The 27,253-nt window shown below is 47.6% G+C and overlaps 1 protein-coding gene across 40 annotated transcripts in view; it reads left to right on the forward strand.

Annotated features, from left to right (window-relative positions):
* LOC141577532 (uncharacterized) overlaps positions 1-27,253 on the forward strand; it is a 137,951-nt gene that overhangs the window by 5,463 nt on the left and 105,235 nt on the right. For 19 of the 40 annotated variants that reach the window (XM_074362898.1, XM_074362891.1, XM_074362899.1 and 16 more), the window contains 11 exons: positions 224-384; positions 675-721; positions 3,267-3,395; positions 3,740-3,873; positions 4,367-4,419; positions 6,193-6,777; positions 8,183-8,728; positions 16,046-16,205; positions 19,254-19,972; positions 26,073-26,216; positions 26,321-26,637. In XM_074362898.1, coding sequence (XP_074218999.1) covers positions 224-384; positions 675-721; positions 3,267-3,395; positions 3,740-3,873; positions 4,367-4,419; positions 6,193-6,472 — 804 coding nt within the window. In that variant the 3' untranslated portion in view covers positions 6,473-6,777; positions 8,183-8,728; positions 16,046-16,205; ... (1 more) ...; positions 26,073-26,216; positions 26,321-26,637. The other 21 variants (XM_074362918.1, XM_074362919.1, XM_074362902.1 and 18 more) reach the window with 20 other exon arrangements.

Consider the following 27,253-nt stretch of genomic DNA (forward strand, 5'->3'; position numbering starts at 1 on the left):
TCTGTGCTCTTCCTGAGTGCCCTGGCCTTACCCATTCCCCCAGCCCCCTCTGGGCAGCCAAGCCCAGGAGCTGGGCCACCGGCGATTTTGCTGATCAATAAACCACCTCACCCAAAGTCCGGGGGTAAGAGCGGCCAGCACAACTGTTTGTAGACTCTGAAGTCAGGTCCTTGGAGGAATTCCTCACTGAACAATGTTTTGGACCTTTTATTTTTCTCTATAGCCTCCAGCTGAAGAAACAGATTGCCTTAGGTACATGAAAGGTGAGGACACCTACTATCCCCATGGAGCCCAGGTGGGGCTGGGAGTCTGCTGTTTGTACAGCCGGTGGGCTCGTGTTGCTTTGGGCATCCCTGTGCCTGAATTCCTGCAGTACACTCGGTGGTAAGAACGGGGGTGCCTGGCAGGGAGGGAAGCGGGTCGGGGGACTACACAGCTGGGGAGACGTTAACCTGTGGTGAGCGGGAGCCGGCTGATGCATGGAATCTCGGTGCAGGGAACTCTCCAAACTCAGAGAGATTCCCACTCCCGCAGGTTCCCTTTGATCAGGGTGCTAGGCTGTCAGCACTGCAGGGTCCCTGTGAGGATCATAGTGCCTTCAGGCAGTGGGAAGTGAGGGGTCCAGTGGCAATTAAATTAACTGTGCACCCAAAGCCAACCCCCGTCTCTTTCAGCCTGTTTCCTAATCTGCAAAACTGGAATGATGTTAACCATCCCGCAGGTTTGTTGATGGGCTGGGACACACTAGACTGCCAGGAGCTGGAATTCCTCTGTGCCCTGATTGTTATCCTTCCTTCACACTATTTACTCTCACAAGTTCAGTCTCTCTGTCTCTCTCTCATTCACTTGTAACTTTCTCTCCTGCTCTGGTTTCATTTGATTCCCTCCCTCCTCCCAATCCCCAGATGAGTGAAATTAATTTCTGTGTGTCAGTTCCAAATTCCTGGGAAAGATGCTCTGTCCCCTCTGGATTGGTTGTCCAACCCATCAGTTGCAGTCAGAGGAGTGAGTCCCTCTGTGACCAGAGGAGGGTCTCTGCCCAGCCCCCCAGCCACCACTGTGGGAGCACATAGCTCTCCGAGGAGGAGGTACTGGCTGTGACTTGGTGTCACTAAGTGTGAATTTATCTCTCCTCTTGCCCCACCTTCATCCTCCTAAACAAAGATGAAAATTAAACACTCCCGAGATTTGTGTCATGGAACACTCAGGGTGGGGGCTAAGAGGGCTGGATTCCCTGCTGAGTGTAAGGGGCTACAGTGACTCCCCAACGAGAGCCTGTAAAGGAAACAGCACCGGCCCCACCGGACACTTAGGGCGCTGAGTCTGCGTGACATTGAGCCAGGCTTCTGACCACAGCTCAGGTGTCTGGTCCGACTGGTTAGTCTTTGAAACCAACCAGCTTTGGATTCCTCAATCCCTCCCTGAGGTTTTACCTGAAACACAAGCTTCTGTATCTCTGAAGACAGATGATGAGGACCCTTCACGTAAGGCATTTGCACTGCCCTGTGCGGGAATTTGTGCTGCACGGTCTGCCCGGCGAGCTGACCATAGTTCATATTTTACTGATCTTAGAAATAGTCTGGTTTCCTGATGCACTGTTTCACTGAACAAGCAACAGAAGCCACCTCTGGCTGATAAAAAACAAAAAGGGACTTAATGAAAAGATACTGGGAGGGTGCATGGAGTGGCCCAGACCAGAGCCGACCCTGGGGCCGTAGGAGATGTTGGGGAGCCCCAGGCACCAGGCTGCGCAGGGTGTTACCGGGCCCCCTGCTGCCCCAGCAGGGACCCCCCTCCTCCTGACACTCCACCTCACTGCAGGTTCATGTCCCGGCAGGGCCAGGTCACACTGAAGCCACCAGCTCACACCTCAATGGGGGAGTTGGCCCCTTCTCAGCTGAGGGCGTGCCTGGTGTGGGGAGAGGCCCAGTTAGAGGAAGACGGTTCCCCTACTGTTCCGAGTTAATGCGCAAGTCAGTGCCCATCACTCAGGAGAGCCGGGCTGGTCTGACCTCATTGTGGTGACTAGGCCGTCTGAGTTCACGTATTACTTTTTAGGTTTGAAGGCCCAAGAGGGAGAAAAAGTGGAGGTTCTAGTACTTATTTTATATTTCCCATGTACCAGGTGCGGTATGCAAGCCACTTCAGACAAGGCCCATAACAACCACATTAATAGGCCACGGAGAAAGTCGTGCATTCAGGCCTCTGCAGCCCCGAAACGCGTGTCCTCATCAGTTCCGTAGTTACCAGTGGAAGTTGTAGGGATTTATGGGACTGTGTGCTCCTGTGGGGGCTGGGATGTGTGTGTTTAAATCCACATCTTCAGAAACTCGGCTAGAACCACAGCCACTGATTGTCTGCATGGAGGCAGAGGAGGGGCGGCTTCCAGCCTCTGGTCCAGCTCGTGTGGAGCTCAGAAATTGCTCCTTCTGTCCTGAAAACAACACCAGAGCTGAGGGAGCTGAAAACCCACTGCTCTTCTTAGATCCACAAGAAAACTGAGGGGGAAAGCTGCTCCCAACCCAGAGAGGCAGCCGGGCAGGCTTGGAGAGTCACAGCTCCCAGGGCAGAACCCGCTTTTGTAAGAAACTCGGGGGCAGGCAGATTTAACAGGTCCCTGAGGCCAGCTGGAAACTCAGCGTGGGGAAGTCTGATTGTGACAACTTCAGGGGGCCAGTCAGAGGGGCCCCCTGCTCTTTTTCATGCATTTTACTTCGAGGACAGTACCCTGTTCTCAGAGTGAAAATCATAGGAAAACTCCTCATGCTTCCTGCCAGGAAAGGATAAAATAACTCTAATGAAATACATCCAGAACATTCTCTTCCATTGTGGGGGGTTGTGTTTTTTTTTTTAAATGAGAAATTATTTTACCAGAGCCTAACCAGCCTGGGGGAAGGGAAATCCCTTCTGTCTCACCCAAATTGGGGTGAGGGGAATGAGACACACTTGTGGAGGTCACAGCGCAGGGCACAGGCTCAATGAGAACTAATCACAGGAGTATAGATGCCCTGCTCTGTTCCGCTACCCCAACACCTAACCTCCATGTCAGTAGGGCCTCTGTGTAATAACAGGAATAAAATTAAAAGAAGTTAATGTCTCAGGAGTGTCTAGGGAAAACCCAAAGATAGCGGGCAGATGAAAACAAGGACACACAGGCAGCTTTAGCCTCTCACACCAATGGCTGTAGCAAACTACACACAGCCCATCCCAGTAGATAAACAGAAAACCTCACAGAAAAAACTATTTATTTTGGTTCTCTTACCCAGTGCATTCCATGGTGCATCCTCACCTAGAATTGAGTGGAAGCAAGTCCATCTCAGAAGGGACATACCTGAAGAGGAATGGCATTCCAGACTCTGAAGGGCAGAGAAAGCACCAGCCTGGGTTAGAGAAAGGTGAGGGGTGGGGTAGGGGGTGGGCTGCCTTCTTCCCCAAATAAGGAACCTTCCTGAGGCCAGCACAGTGGGAGGGAGGGCCATGGGGTGGAAGCAGCCAGACTTCTTCCTGAGAAGTGATAGGATGCCTCCAAGGGACCATTCAGGTGCCCATTCAGGTGTCTTGACGGTGGGAGCCAGTCGGTCTGCCTCAGAGCCCAGGACTGAGGTGGGCGCAGAGCAGGCCGGTCTTACTTGGCCGGATCAATTTCACTTCTCCGAAACCCTGTGTAAAACATGAAGCGTGGACGACCTGGTGAGCACAGCTCTGCCCTCAAGACCGGTTTCAACTCCTCTCTTCCCAGAGAACAGCATCTCTGAGCCCGTCCTGGGTGACCTCACAGAGATCACCCTAGTGGCCCAGGCTAGTGACCGGGAACATGTACCTTCCTGCAGCCAACCCCAGACGTCCACTGATGCATCATATACTGGCAAAGATGTGAGTTCCTGTGCATTGGTCTAACAGCAGAGACTCTGCCACAGGCCCAAGAGGTGGTGTGTGGGACAAGCAGGGGTGCAGGAGTGTACGCAGTGCAAAGGTGTAAGTGGTGGCAGGGGTGCAGGGGCTGTGGAGGGTGCAGGCAGTTCAGGGGATGCGGGGGTGCAGGCAGTGCGGAAGGGCAGAGAGTGGCAGGGGTGCAGAGGTACAGGGAGTGTAGGGGTGCAGGAAGGTGCTCAGGCACGTGGCCAGGGTCAGAAGGCAAGTGCACATCCTCGCAGTCAGCCTGACCCCGGGAGATTAGTGCAATGGTCTGGGGTGGCGGAGGGGGCGGCGGCGGCGGCGGCGGCGGCGGCGGCGGCGGCGGCGGCGGCGGCGGCGGCGGCGGCGGCGGCGGCGGCGGCGGCGGCGGCGGCGGCGGCGGCGGCGGCGGCGGCGGCGGTGGGTGGGAGGCTGCCCGGGCAAGCCGGTCGATTTCTTCTCTTCCCTGCAGCCTGGCCTGGGGGGGCGATGGCCGCCGGAGATTCGCCAGATGTTGGACTCCAGGTAAGCTTGCTCCTGGGTGGTGGGGCGGTTAGGTCAGGGGGCGGTGGCAGCGGCAAGTGGGCGGAGCGGGGCTGCCCCTGGCGAACTGATGGAATAGCTGCCTTCTCCAGGCTGCCGGGCCTGGGAGCGGCCTCTGCTGCCCCAGGTCGCTGCACACACCTGTCCCACTCAGCAAGCTGAGTGGGGAGTGGAGGCGTTGTCGTTAAGGTGCAGGGCCCACGGGGATATGGGGGCTGCCGCACAGAAGCCGGTCAATTCGCTCCGCTCTCCCCCGCGGCGGAGCCAGGGGCGGCTTCTGCTGCCGTAGAGGCGGGACGCCGGTCTCCAGGTGAGCTTGGTCCTGGGAGGAGGCGGCGGCGGCTGGGGGTTGGGGTCCGTTCCAGGGAGCTGCTCCATTTCTTCTCTCCCCCGCGGCCTGGCCTGGGGGCGACCTCTGCCGCCAGAGATTTGCCTGAGGTCCGACTCCAGGTGAGCTTGCTCCTGGGAGATGGGTGCGGTGCAGTCAGGGGGCTGGGAAGGTGGTGGCTGCGGGGATAGGGAGGCTGCCCCGGGGGAGCTTGAGGATTAGCTCCCATGTCTGTGCCGCGTGGCCTGCAGGCGGCCTCTGCTGCGCCAGGTCCCGGGACAACCCTTTCCCACTTTGCCTGCTGGGGGCGGGAGGCAGGGTATTCAGGGTGCACGGGTGGCGGGGGTCGGGGGCCTGCAGCGGGGGAGCGGGCACATTTGCTCCCATCTTCCCCGCGGCTTGTCCTGGTGGCGGTGTCTCTTGCCCTGGGTTAAGAGACACGTGTATCCTAGTCGGCCTGGCCCCAGGAGGCGGGCGTGTTACGTTGGGGGTGGTGGCAGCAGCGGCAGGTTTTCCCATGGAGCCGGTCCATTTGCTCCCATTTCTCCCCATGGTTTGCCCTGGGGGCGGTCCCTGTTGTCCCTAGTTCGCCGGACGTCCATCTCCAGGTCAGCCTGCTCCCTAGAGGCGGCCACCGTGAGGTCAGGGGGCAGGAGCGGTGGCTGCTGTGGGGGTAGGTGGCTGCCTTGGGGAGCTGGTGGATTGGCTCCCGTCTCCCCGATGGCCTGGTGTGGGAGTGGCCTCTCCTGCCTCAGATCACCAGACACACCTGTCCCATTTGGCCTGCTGGGGGAGGGGCGCCCTGGGAAGTGCCTTTAAAGTGTGGGGGAGGCGACGGCAGGGGTAGAGGACCTGCAGCGCGGAGCCTGTCAATTTGCTCTCCTCTTCCCCACGGCCAAACCTGGGGGCGTACTCTGCTGCCCAAGAAGCCGGATGCCCGTCTCCAGGTCAGCTTGCTCCTGGGAGGCGGGCGCGATGCTGTCGAGGGGCAGAGGCAGCTGCGACGGCCGGCTGCCCCGCCTAATGGGGCCACTTCTTCTCCTCTCCCCTGACCTGGCCTGGGGACAGCCTCTCCCGCCCAAGATTAGCCTGAAACCCCACACCCGGTCAGGTTGCTCCTGGGAGGTGGGCGCGGTGACATCAGGGGTTGGAGAGGAGGGGGGTCTGCCCCTGGCGGGCTGGAGGATAAGCTCCCATCTCTCTGGAGGCCTGACGTGGGGGTGGCCTCTGCTGCCCCTCATTCCCGGGTCACCCTTCTCCAGGACATATTGCCCCGGGGGTGCTGTAGGCTGCGGGGGCGGCGGGTTGTTGGCGGGGGTATGGAGCTTGCCGCTTGGGAGCTGGTGGTTTAGATCCCATTTCCCCCGCAGCTTGTCCTGGGGGCAGCCTCTGTTGCCCCAGGTCGCAAAGCACTGTTTCCCTGACAGCTTAACCACCGGAAGTGGGCAGGATGTGCTGAGGGGGCGGAGGCAGCCGCCAAGGCAGCGACGGAGGGGGCTGTCCCTGGCCAGCCGGTCAATTTGTTCCCATCTCAACATTTGCTGTCCCAGTTTCACAGGACGCCCTTCTTCAGTTTATCCTTCTCCTGGGAGGTGGGCTCAGTGCATGCAGCCCAAGGTCTGGGCTCTCCCCTGGGGAGGGGCAGAACTCTCTTCTTCTTCTTTGTCTTTATTCTTCAGCAAAGTGGTTACTGGCCCCAATTCTTAATTCTGAGAAAGTGTAGCCTGTGTTACGGAGGAGCTGCTGGACAGTGAGGTTTCTGGGTGGGTTTTCACATCAGCTGATGCCCCAGGCAGGCAGGAAATCTATTACTTAGAGCTTCTTAGTCTGGAGTTGGGGGATGGCCCCGCCATCCTCACCATGCTTTTTAAAAATGTGTTACTCCCCTCTTTTTCCTAGGTGACATTTTAGGTTATTGCGTCCCAGATTGCTGGCACACTCATCCCTGTTCTCAAACATCTTTTAAACTTGGGTGAAGTGATAAGTTGGGGAAGAAGATGATTTACTGAAAGGTAAGAATACTTAAATTTGCATTAAAGCTACATTCTGTCAATCTTTCTCAAATGATTTTTCTCTGATTCTAAATCCATGACCTAGTGAATGTTGTACTCCTGTGTAAATCATTGATCTTCACATCACACTGGTTGAGTGGTCAACGAGATTTGTTATTTAGATTATTCCTGAAAGGAAAAGCTCAGGCTTTTGAGAATTCCTTGTCTGATGTCACCCAGGCAGTCACAGTAGAAGACAGAGCTGATATAAAAATCCCTCACCTGCCTGAACTGCAAAGCTTCTGGGATTACTGATCCCTGAAATGCAGGTGACTCTTGGTGATAATCTGGGGGATGTTTTACATGATCAGATTCTTCCAGTCCTGTAAATGGGTTCCATGGCCCCAGCCCCGGGAGAGCTGGTCATAAGGGCCATATCGTGAGGGGTGGGATGGGAAGGCAAGGTCTAAGAGCTGGCATCACTGAGATTCCACACTCGCTAAACACAGACCCCAGAGCCTAAGTGTTGTCAGGTTCTGTTCTGGATTTGAGAGTGTGTTCAGACATGATTCTTGCCCTTCAGGGGTCACTGCCTGGGTGGAAGTAACCTTTACATAAATCTGGGGAGGATGACAATTAAGTAGATGGGCTGTTATGATTCTCAGTGTGCCCAGGCTCGCTCTTCCAGGCACTCGTGGGACTAACGAGAGTCATGTTATTCACTCATACACTGATTTATTACCCTTGAATTGATCATTTGTCCCACAGTAAGTGAAACAAGCGATGAGGAACCTGAGTTTTGTCCCCTTTCCTAGCACTGATTGTATCTGTCAGTCAGGCGCCCTGAGTATGCATTGTGAAATGGTGGTATTTCTTGCCCAATGGGACTGCACTGTCAGTTCTGAGAATCAGGGGATACACGTGGGAAGGACAGCACACTGACACACATGGCACCCCCCCACCCCGTGAGACAGCATTGTCGATGCTCAGGTGACCCGATGTAGACCGCGGTGCTAAACTTGAGCATGTTTAGTGATCTTGGTGGCTATGAAAATACAGACTGCCGGTCCCTACTTCTGGAGACACTGAGGGTGTGCACCCCAGAATTCTGCACTTTAAGAAGCACTTTAAGTAATTCTGATGAAGATGATCTGAGTGTCCCACTGAGAAACACTGGTGTGCGATGCACCAGTATTGAGGATTCTCAGGGAGGGATGTCTTTTCAGGATGGTCCAAGGGCCCTCACTAGACTTTTGCCTTGGGTGTAATTGTATGTGTTCGAAAGTGATGTCTCTCACTTCCAGTGCTTGTCAGCATGCTCTGTGCAGGGATTTGCTCTCAGCAGATATCAAAAACTATAAGTCTTCAGGTCACCGAGCTAGAGTGTGAGCGATCTTTTATTTTGGTTTTCTTTATTGCAATGCAGAGTCTCCCGAGAAGAGATTCAGACTGAACAGCTTTGTGTCGGACTTTGGAAGACCGCTGGTGCCCAAGGGGTTCTCTGGCAGCACAATGACGAATCTAGGTCCCTCTTTCACTGCTACGTCAATGAAGTGGACCGCTTGGACAAGGCCAAAGCTGGTATCCCAACCATAGCCCTTGACAGTGATGTTCGGCTCCAGGAAGCCATCAGATGCAGCAGGTGGCCAGAGGAGGAGGCGAACGGGCTCATGAAATGTGACACCCCCAGCTTCATCAACACGGACCAGAACTCTTCCTTTGGGGAAGATGATCTCCTGATTTTGGAACCACCTATTGTTCTAGAAAATAAGCCAGTTGCCCAGACCTCACACAAAGACTTGAATTGGAAATGTGCTTTGTCAAGTGTTTCTCTGAAGATGTGAAGTCTGTCTTTGTATGGCAGGAAGTCCCCTTTCACAAAATTGTATGTGTTTGTGTCTGAGAGAGAGAAATGGAGACAGACAGAAAGACGGAGACAGAAGAGAGCCCCCTCAGAAGAGAGCTAGTTAAGGTGAGTTTTTGTGCCTTAGTTTTTGTGCCATTTGGGGTTTTGGGGGGAACAAAGTATTTACACTGTCTCATTCTCCTCGTTGGAAACCTTGGCCCCGTCCTCAGTGTCAGCGGCCTTGAACGGGGGTTGCCATGGTGCGTTTCATCTGGCGCTGCCACTTCCACGCTCTGTCTTTAGCACGTTGCTTTGCCTCCCAGGGCTGCCACCATTTAAACTGTAAGGTGAGGAGTCTGGAGTAGATGATCCATCCCAGCTCTGCTGTTTTGCAAATTTCTGATTTCGTATTCGGATGAGGCTGGGATACAACCAGAGCAGTATAAACCAGGCCCTACCTCCTGTCTCTTGCTGGGGCATCCCTCAGGTCTGTGCCTTCTACTCAAGCCTTTACTGAGCCCAGCTTTTGTCAGGAGCCCAAGTGCCTACCGGGATGGCAGGAGACCTGTCTCTCGTGGTCACGGTGGCAGACATTTCTATTGCTTGTGCTGAAACAGCTCCTCTGAGATCCTCCGGCCACCCTTGCTCCAACCTGAGGACAGACCTACCGTTCCTTTCCTAGGAGGAGGATCAATCCATGGTGCATTTTATGACAATCCTGTCCCCAGGAATGCACGGAAGTTTATCAGCTGAGTGAGGGGAAGTGCCTCTGTGTCTCTGTGTCCCTGTATCTCTGTCTGCTCACAGTGCCCTGCCACCGGCTACTGAACAAGAAAAGTGCTATTCACCATGCTGTGTCTTTTGCAGATGTGTAGGTGTTGGTCTTGTGGCTCATGTGTGGGCTTTGTCCTGGGATGGTGAAGGGCTTATAAATACCTCATCAACATGTATTCGAGATGGCCTGGTGCCACATTGACTTGATTCATGAAGGCATCAAGCCTGCACACTGGTTTGGAAACAACTTGGTTTTGATCAGTCACACTGCATGCATGACTCACTGCTGACCTCTGGGTGGTTTTTTCATTTTAGATTTATTCACCCAGTGTCTTGCTTAAGCTGAAAAATACATTTATTTCACTAGAATATTCTCAGATTCTTTGTTTTCACACATCCAGTTGTTTAATTCCTTTAAAAATCATTTTGTGTTTATAATGCCTCCTAATATCTATCATCTCTAGGTTCCCAGTGGCCTGAGCCATGCACCAGATTTGATGTAGGAACTGTTCCACCAAAAGAAATCCCTTTGCCATAATACCTTTTGAGGAAAATATTATTCTTTAAGGCTCTAACAGTAAATCGTAGAAAAAAGCATGGAACATTTATTGTAGTTAATACATGTTCATGCAAAAAGAAATGATATTTTCATTAAACAATGTTGATTTTAAAAAATTTTACTAATGTGAATATTATTATTCATAATTTAAATAACCAAATAAAACCACAGTTATTTATTATGAAGATTGAAAACTATTTACACTGTCTCTCAATTAGAGGTAGCTTTATTAGAAGACTGAAGGGTATTTAAAAGATGGAAAAATACCCATGATGACACCATCATTTTTATTAACTAAATATCAAGAACTGTGCAGGGTTAAGATTTAACCCTCTGCAAGCTGTCAAGTTAGCATGAGGTAGTTTGTGGATGCTGCCAGAAGACAGGAGACTCCCCCAGATTCAGAGACAAAGAACTTCCTGCCAGCACAGCAGGCAGCATGGGGTTCATGTTCATGTTGGTTCCTGAGTTTCTTTCCTTTTGCTGTTGTAACAAAGGACCACAGACTCAGTGGCTTAAAGCAATACACATTCATCATCTCACTGTTCTATTGTGCAGAAGTGCAAAGTCATTGTCAGTGGGCTAAAGCCAACGTGTGGCCAAGGCTACGTTCCACACCGAGGCTCTAGGAAGGGATTCGTCTTCCTACCTTTCCCAGCTTGCAGAGGTGTTCACACTCCTTGGCCCAGGGCCCTGTGTCACTGTGACCTCTGCTGCCACTTTACATTTCTGTCTCTGACTATATAGATATAAAGGAAGAGTCTTCTACATCTGGTATGGACCCTTTTTCCTAAATGGACATTGTATCTCTATTTATGTGCAGATTAAAACCCCTTCCCTCCAGGGTGTGGTGGCATCAGCTCACAAGATTACCACTCTGGGCTTTAAGTGTCCTCTTTGTATTGTCACCTGGGAACTTCTCTTTCCATAGTTAGCTCTGTGTTACATTTGTTGTTGTATTTTACCCGGCATTACTGAAAGTTTTACTTAAAAGGGATCCTAATTAGCTCTGTTTACCTGTTTCCAGAGCTGAAAGCTTCAGTTCGAGAGTATCTGTTTGATTTCTCTTAAAAATACATTCTAGTATATTTCTCTGGTGAAAGTCTTTACCCTGTTGTCTATTCTCCCATAATTTCCTTATTTTCTTGAATATATTAAAAGTATTTTATAGCCTTTATTGGTAACTCTGATGCCTACATCACCTGGGGGTTAGCATCCTTTGTCTAATGTTTCTTATTCTCATATTATCCGTTATATAGTCTTGACATGTTGCATGTCTTGAAATTCTTTATTACATGGCAGACATTGCAAATGAAAAATCCACATGTTATTTTCCGTGAGAGATTTTCTACCTTCCTGTTAGGCAAACAGGGTGAGGGACTGATCATGTCGCTCCAATCAGGCGCTGAGGTGGATCAGGACTGAAGTGCCTTTTTTCTTAAAACAGCTTTGAGGTATACTTGGCAAAGTAATTTTCACACGTATAAAGTGTACAGCTAATACGTTTTGACATAAGTATATCCCCAAGAAACCATGACCACATTCAAGAGAGTGAACATACCCATCACCCACAAAGCTTCTCTCCTGCCATTTGTTGTCCCTCCCTCCCTCCCCATCTCTTCCCCTGGAAACCATTGATCTGCTTTCCATCACAACATATTGGTCTGCATTTTCAAGATCCTTGTATGAATGGATTAATGCAGTATCTACTCTATGTTGTCTGACTTCTTTCATTCAGTGTAATTATTTTGAGAGTCATCTGTGTTGCTGTATTAATAGCTTATTTTTCTTATAGCAGAGTATTTTTTAGTGCTGGGTTTTTACTGAAGAGTTTGTTGTGAGCAGTGTTTGGATAGACCATCATTTGTTTCTCCATTTACTTCTTGATGGATGCATGGGTTATTTACAACTTGAGCTATTATAAATAAAATTGCAGTGAATATTTGGTTACAAGTCTTTATATGGACATATGCTTTTCTTTTCTAAAGCACCAGATGAGGAATATCTGGGTTATATGGTAGATAGGTATTTAACTTTTTTAAAGAAACTGTTAAAGACTGTTCCAAAATGGTTGTACTATTGTAAATTCCTTGTGGTGTGTATCAGCTCTGGTTGCTCTACTCCCTTACCAGCACTTTGTAAGGTCGGTCTTTCTAATCGTATTCATTCTTGTATGTATGTGTACTAGTATCTCACTGTGGTTTTTAAAAGCATTTCTCTAATGAATAATGGCACCTTTAATCAGCATCTTTTCATATGCTTATTATCCACCTGGATATCTTTACTGAAGTGTGTTTTCTGGCCTCATTCATTCATTCAGGTGTTTGCATTATTATTGAGTTTTGGGACCTCTTTATTCTGGATCAGATACAAAGAGAGACCTTTATCAGATATATGATCTGCAAATAGCTTCTGTCTATGGCTTGTCTTTTCATTTGCTTAGCAGTGTTTAGAACAGCTTTGAAGAGTCTTCATTTTGATAAAGTTCACTCTATCAGTTTCTTTTTAAAATAGATTATACTTTTGGTGTCATAGCAAAGAAATATTTGCCAAACCCAAGGTCATAAAGCTTAAGCCTATGCTTTTTCTCCTAGCTGTTTTGTAGTTTTAGATTTCCTATTAAGATCTATGATCCATTGTGAGTTAATTTTTGTATATTTTGTGAGGTGTGGATCAAAGTTCATTTTTTTTTTTTTTTTTGCATATCACTATCTAATTCTTCCAGCACCACTTGTTGAAAAGTTCCTTTCTCCACTGCATCCTTTTTGAGAATCAATTGTCTATATAAGTGTTGGTTTAGTTCTGAACATTCTATTCTGCTCCATTATTCTATTTTCCTGTTTTACACCAACACCATACTTTCTGATTACTGTAGTTTAAAAAAAAAATAAAAAGCTGAAAATCAGATAGTGCAAGTCTTCCAACTTTGTTTATCTTGTTCAAAATTGTTTTGGATATTTGGGATCCTTTGTATTTTTATATGAATTTTAGAATCAGTTTTAAAATTCCTTACATCCTGTTCTGCCAAAATTCCACCCATATCTTTGGCCATCTCCAAAGCCACATTTTCTGAAGAAGTCTCTCTAGATCCCAGGTGAAAGGAATTTCTGTTTCATCTGTGCTCCAATCACATTTGATAATATTTGATTACATTTATTCATATTTGGCTGGATGTACTTGTGTGATCTTTCCTGCCATAGAGTAAATCTCTCAAGATTTGGAATCTTGACTTGGTTCCCTCTGTCTGCTGAGAAAACTAGTTCTATGCTTTGCAGGAGAGCGCCCTGCAGTAAGAGGTATCTGCAAGACACATCTAGCTCATTGCTTGCATATCGTCAAGGAATCCTGCAGATTTAGAATTGTTTATTGATTGTTGTCTCCAAGACGGCTCAGCCTTTTTTATTTCTATTGCTACTGCTGCAGTTTCAAAGGACAATGGGCTAATTATTTTCCAAATATCAAAACATACTGTAATTGAGTTGTGACGCAAATTATGTGCTGCTCTTTCTTAACAACCTGCTTAGTGTTCACAGGTACCTTCACTCATGGAACTTTTGGGAGAATGTCATATCCTCAGAGATAGCAATGCTGTCTTTGGCGACCTGAGTGGTAGTATCTGAACTCACTCCTGCTGTTTTTCCAGTGCCCCCTGTAGCCCTCCTCCAGCCCTCCATGGGGGGCCTGCAGTTCTGCCCTCGAAAATCCTGTTGCTTCTCAGGAAGAATTCCCTATGAAGCATATTCATGTCCTTCTTGTGGAGACATTCAGTCCAGAGACCTGACAGCAGGGGAAAATGTTTAGACTGCTTTTGGTAGAACGTAAATTCTTCCATACTTGTTAGAAGCAAATCAAATGAGGAAACTGTGTTGGCATCTAACAAATCAGGATAAATGTCTGATGAGGAAGATCAGCTTCCCCATCACACTCGGGCGTCATGTTGATGTGACACTCAACTTGGCAAACATTTTCTCCTGTGAGCAACGTGAAGTTCAAGACGTTATGAAGGGCTTTTTGTTTTTCTTCCTTAGTCTTTCCACATTCACTGTGTCTGGTGAGATTATATGAATCCTGCTTATTTTCAGCCCAGCACTAAGCTTTTTAAAAGGATCACGTGTTTAAAAGGCTAGTGGACAATTTGTTAGAAGATCAAAATCCTTAGACTTTGGTCCTAGAGTTGAATCTTGGTTACTGGTGAATGAGAATTCCCGTTAAAATTTTAAATTCAGCGATATAAATTTTTAAAAATAGTTAAATATTAGGCAATTTCATTAAACACTATAGCAGTTATTTACTTTTACGCCTGTCTCTGGGGCAGTTTTGCAATGATTCCCTCCCTTTATTGATTCCCTCTTTATCAGAATCCTTGAGAGGTCCCTGTCATCATTGTCAATATCATCATCATCATCACCATCATCATGGAACTGATTCCTCTGGGAGATTCTAGGAAAATAAAGAGCTGGACGGGGTTCTGTGCAGGTCAGTGTGTGCATATACAGTAAGAAGAGTTGTCAGACATTAGATTCAAGATACCCTTTCCATTTAGAGAAGAATGTGGTCATGAAACCCTGATGTGCTGAATGAAGGAAGTGATGGGAACAGGGTAGTCAATGGAAAGGAGGAGGAAGTGAGTGAAGCGGGGAGCATAGAGCCTTAGTTAGGTGATCAGCACATTGGTGAGAATGAGGGGAGTGTGATGGCAGAATCATGTCCCTACCCGGCCACAGGGTAGCCACCTGTGACATGTTACTGTACATGGCAAAATGCATGACAGATATTTTAGGACAAAAATCTTAGAGGATTTCTGTCTTCTAAATTGTCTATCAGTTAGCGTTTTAAACCCATGATACATTATTAAAGATTAGTGCAGGGGAACAAATAAAAAGGATTCATATAATCCACCAGACATACTGAATGCAGAAAGGCTAAGGAAGAAAAACAAAAAGTCATTAATAAGTGCCTTGAACCATAAAATGCTCATGAGAGGAAATGTTACACAGGTGAGTGTCTCAGCCACATCCAAAATGCCTGAATTGGATGGGACAAGGGGATCCTGAGATGAGACAATAGGGTGAGTAGCCTGGATTGTCCAGGTGGGCTGAATGTATTCACAGGGGTCCTTGAAATGGAGGACATTTCCCAGCTGAGTTTAAATTCAGAGGGAGGTGTAGCCATAGAGCAATTTTCAGAAAGGCTGCTGACCATGTAAATGGAGGAAGTCGTGGGGCACAAGCTAAGGAAGGTGGGTTACCTCTGGAAACTGGAAAAAAAAAAACAACAACAAGGAAACATTCTCTTCTAGACCCTCTAGAAGGAAGGAAACCTGCTGCTACCTTGAATTTAGCACAGTGAGAACTGTGTTGGATCTCTGACCTCCACAGCCATAAGCTGATAAATCTGTGCTGGTTTAAGCTCTTAAGCTTATGGAAATTTCTTACATTGGTAAAAGGAAAATAACATAGTGAGCCGTAGTGTAACAGATTAAAGGTATAGGATGGGGTGTGGAGAGGATTCTGACATTTACACCTAAAAAACAACCAGGTGAATTGGGAAGGTGTTTTAAGGAAGACTTACCTGGCAGGGCTGTTAAGCAGACTGGAGCGAGGGGAGCATTGGAGTTAGAGGAATCAATTAAATCTCTACAAGAAAAATAAGGAATAAAATGTAACAGGGCTTCAGTGATAAAGGATGTAGGAATGGAAATGGGCAGAGAGATATAAATATTACTTTGAAATTAGCTACAGGTTTGATGACTGCATGTTGGGGAGACTTAGCCGATGTGTGGACTGAATGTTTGCATCCCCTCAAAATCCGTATGTCGAAACCCCATCTCCCAGGGTGATGGTATTGCGAGGCGGGGCCTTTGGGAGGTGATTTGTAGGATAAAATGAGGTCATGAGAGTAGAGCTCTCATGAATGGGATTAGTGTTCTTATACAAGCCCCCAGAGTGCTTGCTTCTCTCTGCTCTCTGGGATATGAAGATATTGGGAAGACAGCCATCTTCGAGCTGGCAATCCTCTCAAGGATACATTGACCTTGAAAGTCTCAGCCTCCAAACCATAAGGAATATGCTGGTTGTTTAAGCCACCCGACACGCGGTAATTTGTTACAGCATCCCAGACTGACGAAGACAGTGGAGAATGCCTCTGAGTTTGGCACTGATTGCCTGGAGAATGCTGAAACCCAGGGAAGTGGGCAGCACAGACGTTTACTCATTTAATCCTGCCAACACAGTAGGAGATAGAGTCCACATATCCCTCGCTACTTAAAAGGTAAGGAAAAAGAGGCACAAATAATAACAACGACAACAAAAACAACAATAATTTGTCCAAGACTCACACAGAACCCCCTGGAGGCAGAGTGAGAATTTGTACTCAGGCAGGCTTGCCCAAGAGCCCCTGCTCATAACTAATAAGTCAGATCACCTTGCTTATGTGGATCAGTTTTTTCAACTGTGATATGAGGATACTGTGTCTAGTAACTTATAATTTCAAAATAATTCACTGTAACGGAATCATTAGTCACAGGCCTTACAAACCACAGAAACCTACACATACAAAAATAACTCGTTAGGTCAAGATAACCAATAACGTTTTTAAATATTATACCTGCTGGGCCTTTGCAATAAAATGTCTTTTTATAATTCTGTCTGGCTACAGAATAACTTCATACTCTTGCATGCTGCTGGTGGCTCCCATGTTGGACAGCACGGGCCTAGAGATTTTAAATTACTTGCCCAGACTCGCCCAGGAAGCTCGTGGTGGGATCCTAGCTATAGTCTGGGACTTTTCCTTCCTATCCAACAAGTCCCTCATGGAAGTTTAGAAGCTTCTCCTTTGGTGCCCAGCTGTCTATCCGTACTTATAACATCTTGTCAGGTGTTCCAGCCTGCTCCTGAACATCAGCCAGAACTCACTTCTGCTCTATTTTGTCCAGGTAATACCTTCTAGCAACTTCCATTGCCTTCTTGGCATCAGTTCTTACCTGGAAGTGTAGTGGCTAGAGGTGGAAATGTGTCCACATGACAGGTTTTTCATAAACATAGCAGGAGTGGTCAAGAGAATAAAACGTCAGGAAGATGAGTAGAAACAGGTCATTTAATATACCAAATGGGTACTTTCAATGTCTGTGTTTCCGAGTCCAGGCTTGTTCTGCTCGTGCATTACAGGCCAATAAATCAGGAGACCAGGTTTTGGGGCAAGAAATAGCGACTTTAATTTGGAAAGCCAGCTGAGAAATGGTAGAATAATGTCCTGGGGAACCATCACCCCAAGTCAGATTTCAGGCTCTTCTTATATTAAAAATGGGAAGTGGGAATGCTTGGTTGTTGCAAACTTGGTGTATGAATTCTTTGTTGTTAGAATCCTTTGTTCTTGCAGCTCTTCACCTGGGTCACATCCGTGTAAACCTCCAACAAACAAATGTTATTTTCTATTCTGTAACTTGTTATCTTTATGTGAATAGAAAAGTGTTAATATCCTTCAAAGTCAGAGCCTTGAGAATAGGTTCTCCTGTATATTTCAGGCTCTAGGCAACATTGTTTTACAAAAGGTGCAGAACCAACAAGACTAAGCCTAGGAAACAGGGCACAGGGTTAAAGTCAAAGGAACAGATCTAATATGGAGTCAGATTTTTTCTTTCCTATTTCAGTAGTGCCATAGATAAGGCAGTTTGGGCAGCTTTTCGTAGGGTCCTGGAGGGTTTCTCTCTCAGCCTCTGTGTGCCTCTGTTGAAAAACCTTCAAAGCTATCTGGCCTGCTGGTAAACCACTCCGCCTGTTTTGCCCTGAAGATGTGTTCTGTTTATAACTGATCTCTACTTCTTGGAAAAAAACTCAATAAAAACTCAGTTGGTTTTCCACCAGCCATGGGCAGGGCTGAGGAATAGCACTTTATTATTTTATAAAAAAAAAAAGAAGTCTTAAAACAGCACTGGGCACATAGGAGAGAGTCAATAAATGCTTCCTGGCTTAAATCAAAATTGATGGCTCAGTGATTCCATGGCTGCTGTATTTGCTGAGCTTGCTAATCCTTTGCTCCATTACACATTTTTTTAACTGAAAAAGAAATACATGCATGTGGTTAAATAAATTCAAACAGAGCACAAAATTACACAAGTGAAAGAAGTTTTCCCTCATCCTCTCTTCTTTCAGCCCTCCCTGGAGATGCCACTGTTTACAATCCTTTGTGTGTTTTCCAGATATGCTATGCACATTCCGACCTATGTATGTAAATTCCTTTAAAGTATTACTTATTTTTAACTTAAAGGGATTTAAATCCTCAAGTGTCTTCTGCCCTGGTAGTAGAAAAGAACAAATCTGACTCCATATTAGATCTGTTCCTTTGACTTTAACCCTGTGCTCTGTCTCCTAGGATTCATCTTGCTTGTAAAAACAATGTTGCCTAGAGCCTAAAATATACAGGAGAGCCTATTTTGAAGGCTCTGACTTTAAGGATATTTAACACTTTTCCATTCATATAAAGATAACAATTTACATAATAGAAAATAACGTTTGTTTTGTTGGAGGTTTACAGGGATCTGACCCAGGCAGATAGCTGCAAGAACAAAGGATTCTAACAACAAAGAATTCCTACATCAAGAAGATTGCAAAAACCAAGCTCGTAGGAAAGAAGCCTGAATTCTGACTTGGGGAGATGGTTTTCCAGGACATTAGTTTGCCATCTAGGTCTACAGAAAGTTGCTATTCCATGCCCCAACACCTGGTCTCCCAACTTACTGGCCTGTTCTGCACTAAGGAGAATGAATTTGGACTCAGTAACACTCCTATCTTCCTAGCAAGCTGGGCACTGGAATTGAGGGCAGCTTTCCCACACCCAGGGACATACTGTGTGCCCTTGATGGTTCCCCGAGGGTGGGGTGTGGTTTACCCAGGAAGGATGGGGACTATGCACCAACACTCAGGCAGTATGCTCCTTCTGGGATCTGACCTCGTACCTCCCGCTCCCCGCCAGCACAACACCTGGGAGAGTGGAGGTAAGGCAGAGATCTTGCCTGCCTGTGTCCCAGCGTGTAAAAGGGGAATAGGTACTCTTTCCAAGGTAGTTCTGAGCGACAACACCTGCGGGTGCTTGGTTCCCAGAGCAAAAGGAAACCCAGATCCAATTTGGGGCAACGGGTGTGATCCCCGTAGGGGTCCTGCAGAGGCCTTGGGTGGAGGGCTGGACCAGGGAGGTAAAATATGAGCTGCGGGCCTTGAAGGGTTAGAGAAGTGTGCAGAGGCAGGACTGCTGCCTCCTTCAGGATGCCCCCAGAGTTAAAACTATTTCTCTCCATCTCTGCTACTCTCCTCCAACCTCCAGATCCCTGCCTTCTCTCTGCTCCTCCTGTCCATGTCTCTCCCTCCACTTTTCCCCTTCTCCCCTCCTCCTCCCATCTTCTCCGTCCCTCGCTTCCCCACCTTCTCTCGCAGAACCCAGAGAGGATCACTGGCCCTCCTGTTCATGCGCAGTCGGTGCCAGCTGGAACGAGGGTTGGAAGCTCCAGCTCCGAGCAGGGGATCGGCCCCAAATTCTGCTCAGCTCTTTCGCCTGGTAGGACTTTTTCTCCTGCCCCGGCGCCCCGGCCACAGCTGTCCAGGGCCAGGTGTGCACCTGCCGCCACTCGCCCCAGCCGGGCTCCCCTGAGTCCGCGGCTGGAGTCCCTTTTCCCTCTCCCGCCCGCGAGTCCTCTCCTCCCGGGCTGCCTCTCCTCGGCCGCCGGCCCGTCCCCGCCCCTGGGCGGGCTGTGTCCCGGGACGGCGGGGTCTGCGGACCCGGATGGGGGCGGGCGGCTGGGGCTGGGGCTGGCCTCCGAGCGTGGCTACTGCCTGCGTCCCCCCCCCGGCTTTCCCTGCCCCGCGACCCCGGGGCTGCACTCGTCTCCCTTCCCCTCTCCCTGGGGGCCAGCTCAGTGTTGTGGGCGCTCCTCCCCGGGCTGAGAGCCTCCGGCTGTGAACCCCAGCTTCTCCGGGTGGAGTCGGGAAAAGGGAGCGTCAGTCCTGAGCGAGTTTCCGTCTCCTCCCTCAGTGTTTCTGCCCCAGGTAAGTACCTTGAACACTTTCACGTGTTATGATGGCAGTGCTTGATGATGTCACTGTTTTTATAGTGATAGGGATTACAGTGTTGAAAGCAAGGCTTGGTTCAGTTAAAAATGAGCTGAAGGCATGAGGCTGTGACATCCTCCATCTTTCCCTCTCCCAGGGTGAAATGTGTGACCGTCGATCTTAAAAAGATAGTTACAGTCCCTAACTAGCCCAGCCCAGCTAGGGTGTGTTAACAGGAACAGCACCACCAGAGGCGTTGGAGACTCAGGGACATTGCAGTCCTAAAGAGCTCCTGGCAAAATTCGGTTTGTTTTGGTTTTTTGGTTCTTCTTAAATTGTGGGGCAGACTAGTTGTATAGAGGGAAAAATAAATATCAAGAAATATTTTTTCATTTAACTTCTTTATTGTGATATTTTTCACACACCATGAAGTCCACCCACTTAAATGCTAGAATTCAGCAGCTTTAGCATATTCACAGTGGTGCAACCATTAATATTCCAGAACGTTTTCATCACTTCAGAAAGACCAGTGGAAATGATTGACCTATCCACCCCTTCCCAGTGCTGGTTCTAAAGAAGATTCTTGGTTGTTCCTGACCATAAATTATCTTGTTACCCATAAAAAATCTGGTAGGAAATCTAAACAGAATTGTATTGAATCAGTCTATCAAAGCAAGAAGAATTAATGTCTTTATGGCATAAATTTCTTTTACCCATGAATATATCTCGGACCCTATATTTTCATATTTCCAGAGCCTGGCCCATGGGAAGTCCTCATTAATTGTTGGGTTTGTGAATGATGAGATTCTATACATCGTTAGTTGCAACTGAAGCCTTTCACAGAAGAGAAAAGTAAACTCACTGAAGCCAAGTGACTCTCTGATGGTCAGAAAGAGTGACAGCCAGTGCTGGAGTGATCCAGTGGACTTGGTGTTTGTAACCAGATTTCTCCAGCACCTACAGCTAAGGGGATCAGAGTATTCTTTTATTTTTTCTAAATGGCGTTGCTTTTATTTTTACTTATTTTTTAAAATTATTTTTATTGAAGTGTAGTCAATTTAGAATGTTAGTTTCAGATGTACAGCAGAGATTCAGTTATAAACATATGCATATGTATCTATATATCTTTTAGTTTGTTTTTAGTACAACTCATTACAAGAAATTGAATATAGTTCCCTGTGCTATATAGTAGGTCCTTGTCATTTATTTTATATTTATTAACGTGTATCTGTTAATCCCCCTTTTCCTGCCTGCTAACCACAGTTGGCTTTCTATGTCCATGAGTCTATTTCTAGCAGCACCGTTTTTGCTAGTAATATATGCTGGTTGGCTGCTTTCAGTTTCAGTAATTCCACCTTATCTGTGGGCATTTTCCTTCTGGTGGGCCTGTGTGTGGTTTGCTCACGTGATATAAGAGTTGTGTATTTGGGAGAACCCCAGGCCTCGTGTAGTGCCTGGTACAGAGTGCCCACTGAGCTGATGCTTGAACTGAGAAAAAAAAACAAAGTAAATGTTGGAATTTCCACTATGGTTGAGACTTCCAGGTTTCTATAACCTGTTTATCGCACATTAATGTTGGCTGCACCCATACTGGGTAATTTGGTGGAACTTCATGGTATGATGGTGTAGAGACGGGGCTTTGTATGCTTCTTCTCTTTCCGTTTTCTAAGACTCATTCTCCTGGGCCTTCCAGATCCTCCCCCAGAAGTGCCCATGGCTGGCTTGGTGCTGCGCTGAGGCAATATATGTTAATAAGGCCCTTTCCTCATCTCTTCTGAGCCTCCGTTTCCTTCTCTGCACAATGAAGACTTAGACTAGAAAAGTGCTTTTCAGTTTCTTTTAAGCCATGTTTCCTTTGAGAAACAGAAAATACAAATCTCTCCTCCCATTCAACCTATAGATTTTGACACATCCAAAATGTGACATAGCTCTTTGTGGAAAATTGAAGTGATTGTGATTCCAGGTGGCACAGAAAAGAGTCTTCAGAGATTTATTGCAGGGAGAGGGCAGGAAAGGGGCAGTATATCCCACTTTCTAGTGTGAGCACTGGAACAGGGGCTTGGGTTTAAATACGGTGTCCGACGTGGCCACTCTCTAATTTTTTATTTTTTTTACCTCTCTCTAATCTTGCACAATGTGATAAACCTCTCTCCCTCAGTTTCTTAATGCGTCAAGTTGGGGTGATAATAATTTAAGTGTTTTGTGGAACATTATAAACATAAGACATTTGTTTCTCCGTAGAAACAAAACCTGCGAGGGAATAAGGGATTTCTTTAAAAAAAAAAAAAAATCTTGTCCACAGCACTCTGTCAGTGTCTATTTTGAAGTTCCTTGAGGGTGAGTGTTGGGTCTAAAGTCCATCGTGGGACAGGTGGCCCATGGGTCTGTGTGCCGCAGATTGCCCCCTCCTCCCCAGTCCTCTTCCTCTCAGTCCAGGATGAAGTTCCCTAGTAGATTTACACAGAGATCTTGTGGAAATGGCTTTTCATTTTATTGTTTCACGAAGAAGGGCTGCCATCATGATCTCTGTAGACAGGTTTTGGTGGCCTGAAGGCTATGCAATTACGTTTTCCTATTTAATATAAAGAAAAAAATTACAAGTACAAAATTAGTCCTACGGTGGTGGCAGGGGTTCTTGAAAGTGGGGACCATTAGCTTTGTTAGTTTCAGGTGCAGGGGCCTCTGGCCATGAGGACACATCATCGTGCTCTGAAGTTGGAGGGACCAGTGGGCTCAGTGGGAATATTTACTGAGTGTATCTCATGGGTTGGGCATTGACCTATTTGTACTGTGTGTTCCTTATTTGAGACAGTGAGCTCGTTTAACCTCAATAGCCTCTTTAATAAATTAGACTTTTTTAATTTTGAGATATAATGTAGATTCCCATGTAGTTGTAAGAGATAATATGGAGAGGGCCTACGGACTTTTTGCCCAAATTTCTTTAAAGGTTCCATCTTGCAAAGTTGGGATACAATTCAGTAATGACTCACTAACCCTTTGAGGTTTGTGTTATTGCCCTCATTTCTATTCATGATTAAACTGGGGTTAAGAGGAGCACACAGGCCTGCCCAGGTCACCCATGGTTAGTGTAGAGTCGGGTGAAACGTGGGCTTGGAAATTCCAGGCAGTACCAACATGATACTCTGTGGCAGGGAGCAGCATTCACTTTGCTTGTTTATTCATTCATTCAACAAGCATTTATTGAGTAAACTCTGTGGGTCAGATGCTATCATAGTTTTATCTGATTCTTCAGCACTATGGAGAATCCGGTAATGTTTCCTTCTTTTTTTAATCTGAGAAAATTAGCTCTGAGAGGTTATAAACCCCCCAAAGGGAATATAGCTCATAAATGAGGGATAGTAAATTTGTACATTTCCTTCTTTTTATGCAGGTGGTAACCTAGGCATTTTACATTTGTAAAGTTCCATAATCCAGATATATTCTTGTAAGGCAAGGATTTTTTTTAATTGAAGTATACTCATGTTTACAAAGTTGTGTCAATTGCAAGGTGTTTATTTTTTCTTGAATTTGGAATTCAAAATTATTTTTTGAGGGGGGTAAATAGGTTAATTTATTTGTTTCATTTTTTTTTAAAATGAGGTACTGAGGATTCAACCCAGGACCTCATACATGCTAAGCATGTGCTCTACCACTGAACTGTACTCTCCTCCCCAAAGCAAGTTTTCTTATCAAGTATTCTGCATCTTAGGAGTTCAAATAAATTGGAGTTGAAATCCAGGTCTTTTGATCCTACTGTGTTTCTTTACATTATATCCTGCTGAGGGGTGTGGAAGCAGTTCCTTTATTCATTCCTTTATTCAGCAGTTTTGAGCATTGACTTTGCATCAGGGCCTGGCTAGGTGCTTGGAAACAGAAAACAAGAAATGACCCTTTTCTGCAGAGGGCGGAAGCCTAGACCAAAAGCTGCCTAATGTGATCCGAGCTGCGGTAGCCATGTGCAGACGCTGAGGACAAACTGTACCCACGGCTTTGCTTGGGCTTCCCCTGCCTTCTGACTGGTACACACCACGTCACCGCAACCCAGTGAGGCCCGCAGCCCGCAGCACAGTATGTACCACGGTCTCCTCTTCCCTCTCGTCAGGGACTGCAACATGAACATCCCTGACTACATGCAGTGTGCTTAGGACCACCAGACTCTCCCCGTGGTGGTCCAACCCGTGGGGATCATCTCAGAGGAGAATTTCTTTTGCATCTATAAGCGAATCTCCTTGGTGAGGCAGATCATCCCTTGCGGCTCGCAGTGGGCACTCTGTATCCACTACAGTCACCACTATGCGCCCGAGAATGGGTGGAGCGACTTCCAGACCCACCGCAAGGTCGTGGGCCTTGTCACCATTACCGACTGCCTCTTGGACAAGACCTTCGAGAAGCTCCACGTGCAGAGGAGCTGTATGGCACCACGCTCTATGACTCTCGGCTCTTTGTCTTTGTGCTGCATGGGGAGGTGGCCGAGCATCCGCGCACCGACGTGGCCTTCAATCTACGAGGACTGCAGGCTGGTGGAGAAGAGGATCGAGGACTTCACTGAGACTCTCTTCATCATGCTCAAGTCCAAGTGGCTGGACGGTGCATCCGACAAGACTGGGGATAAGATCCTCCTTCTCTACATCCTGTTTGAGAAGGAGGACTTTGTGGGATTGGACACAGAGAGCAGGAAATTCTACCTGGATGCCCGGACACCCTGGCTGTGTGAAGGGTTGCTTCCCTACATCCAGAAAGGGATCAGCAAGGAGGAGGGCTGTCTTGTAGCCAAGGCGTGAGGGAGGTGAAACCCGCCGGTTTTCAGACGTTTAAAAGTGAATCCGCCTTTGTATCAGAGAGATTCTTTTAGGGTTATTATGGACACTTACTCCCGCTTTTCAGCCAATTCCCCTGGTGTGACCCCTGGAGTTGCTGTCCAATAGAGTAGCCAAAGCCACTGATGCTAGGAGAGCTGGGGAGGAGGCTGCTCTGAGCTGAGATGTGCTGTAGGTCAAATGCACATCAGACGCTGAGACTTGTCTAGTAAAAAGAATGTAAACTATCTTGTTTCTTTCTTTATTGATTACATGTCAAAATGATAGTATTTTACATACTGTAGAATAAGTAAGATATGTTCTTAAAATCAGTTTCTAGGGTTTTTTTTGGGGAGGTTACATTTTTAAATGTGGCAACTGGGAAATTTTCTTTACATGGCTGTCATTTCATTCCTGTTGGACAGCATGTCCTGGGACAGTCTCATCCCTTTGCTTATAGATGTCATGCTGAATCCTGAGATGCAGAATGAGATGCTGGTTGAGCTGGGGGTGGAGACAGGGTCTCCTGCCTCCCAGGTCCAGCACCTGCACGGCTCAGGCCCTCTCTCCCTGCCTGACAACCACCATGCCAATTTAGGACTACAGAAACACTGCCAGGGGCTTCCAAATGAGCTCCTTACGCAGGGAAAGGCGTGTCACGGAGCATGGGGCACAGCAGGGAAAGATTCGTCCTCACTTTGTCCCTGTGATTAGGTCAACGGACCCACTTTGCCTTGGAAGTGCAGACGAGCTCTTCTGGGCTGCCTAACCCCCCACATTCTGCTCTGTTTCCCTGTGTATCTATCGAGATGTCCCTCGGGCAGAAGAAGGTGAGATGCATTTGCCGAGAGGTGTTCCCCCTTTGCTGGGGAGAGTGTGGGAATCTGTGCCCCCCCGACCTACGGCCTCGGGCCTTGAGTCTGGAGAGGGCTCATGGCGGTCCCACGGGTGTCGGTCGGAGGGCCTGGCACGTGCTGCCGGGCCTGATGTGGAGGAGGTTTTCTGCGATTCTCTGTGAGTCTAAAATCAGATTCTACTTTCTGGTTGTTGGTAAGTTGGAGGAGAAGATGCCAGAGAATTGATAAAAAGAAAGTCCAGACCAGTCCTGTGAGTGACAGGCACAGGGGACCCGAGTCCCACCTGCTTGTGGTGCCTGGCGGGCTCTGGATGAATTTTCACTTCCTCCCCGGACATACCTCTATATCTTAAGGAAGGGGCGAGGCATGTCGTGGCCATGACCTGTACTTGTCCTCACAGGGCCCCGTGATCTACACGGCTTTCTCCCTTTCTGCTTCTTGTAGATGAGCTGGCAAATGTAGTGGCCTGGGCAAAGCTGAGGACACAGATGCCAGCACCGTGCCACTCCCAGGCTGGCTCCATTCCCGTCACCTGTCACCTCCTGCTGAGTCCCCAGGCGTCAGTCAATGTCGGTACATCGGTGCAACGTAAGCAGGGACCAACATCTCCCCCTGGACAAAATGGTGGGTGAGCAGTGGAAGCCTGGAGCCCTGACCCAGCCCCCTGACCAGTGCCTCTTCTTTTGTCACAGGAGGCACTGGTGACATGTTTGCTCAGCAACTGCTTGGCTCTGAGTCTGCAGACCCAACAGAGAATGCCAGCTTGTTTTTGCCTTTTGAATTCTGTCCTTGGGATTTGGCGGAGTAGCTGGTTGTGTGCTTAGCCCATAGTGGTTGACACAGTCACCATTGTTTACCCAGAACCTTGTGTACCAGGCATGGCTCCCGGCATCAAAATACAGCAGCGCATTAAACCTCCCTCCTGGTGGGTCTGTCTGTTTTGGTACCGTAAGGGCTCAGCCAGCATCTGAACGTCAGTGAAGTAACGCGGCCTGTGATCTCGGGTCATGTAAGTTCTCCTCCAGTCACTTTTACTCCATTGTTGCTTTTACTATTACACAGTCATTAATTTTTTAAACAATGCTTTGGTGCAGGAACAGAGCCTAATTCTCTCCTGTTACTCTTGGTGGGAGTGAGTAAAATTGTCCAGCTTGAAATGCGACCACATTTTGTAGCTCAAAAGCTGTTTACTCGCATCTAGGTGAAGTTTAGGTTTGGGGCGCTGACCACGTTGGTGTCCCCCGGCAGCGCCGCTCGCCTCAGGCCCCTGCCTTCCCTGGAACAATAGGTGAGGGTGGGTCTCACCGTCCCCTCGTCCCTGTCCTCACCAAACTCACCTAAATTCTTGTAATTGCTGTCAGTTATTTTTGTTCTCATGTGTTTCTAATTTTCGCTGTTCCTCTTTTCCTTTTTCTATTTCCCTTTCTATCTTGTACCGCCCTGTGAGCATGTTGTTGCGTCAGAAAATTGGACTGTGCACACCCTGCATTGGAAATAGCCAGATTGTCCTCCGTGCTGTCCCCATCGCTTTAAAAAGCAAAAACCTTAACAGTTGCCTTGATCCATATATTATCCTAGTCATCTTTTTATTTTCTAGTTTTTTGGAATTTTTGCTTTGTTAGCAC

This window comes from Camelus bactrianus, chromosome 4 (genome assembly GCF_048773025.1).
Source record: "Camelus bactrianus isolate YW-2024 breed Bactrian camel chromosome 4, ASM4877302v1, whole genome shotgun sequence".
Taxonomy (NCBI): Eukaryota; Metazoa; Chordata; class Mammalia; order Artiodactyla; family Camelidae; genus Camelus; species Camelus bactrianus.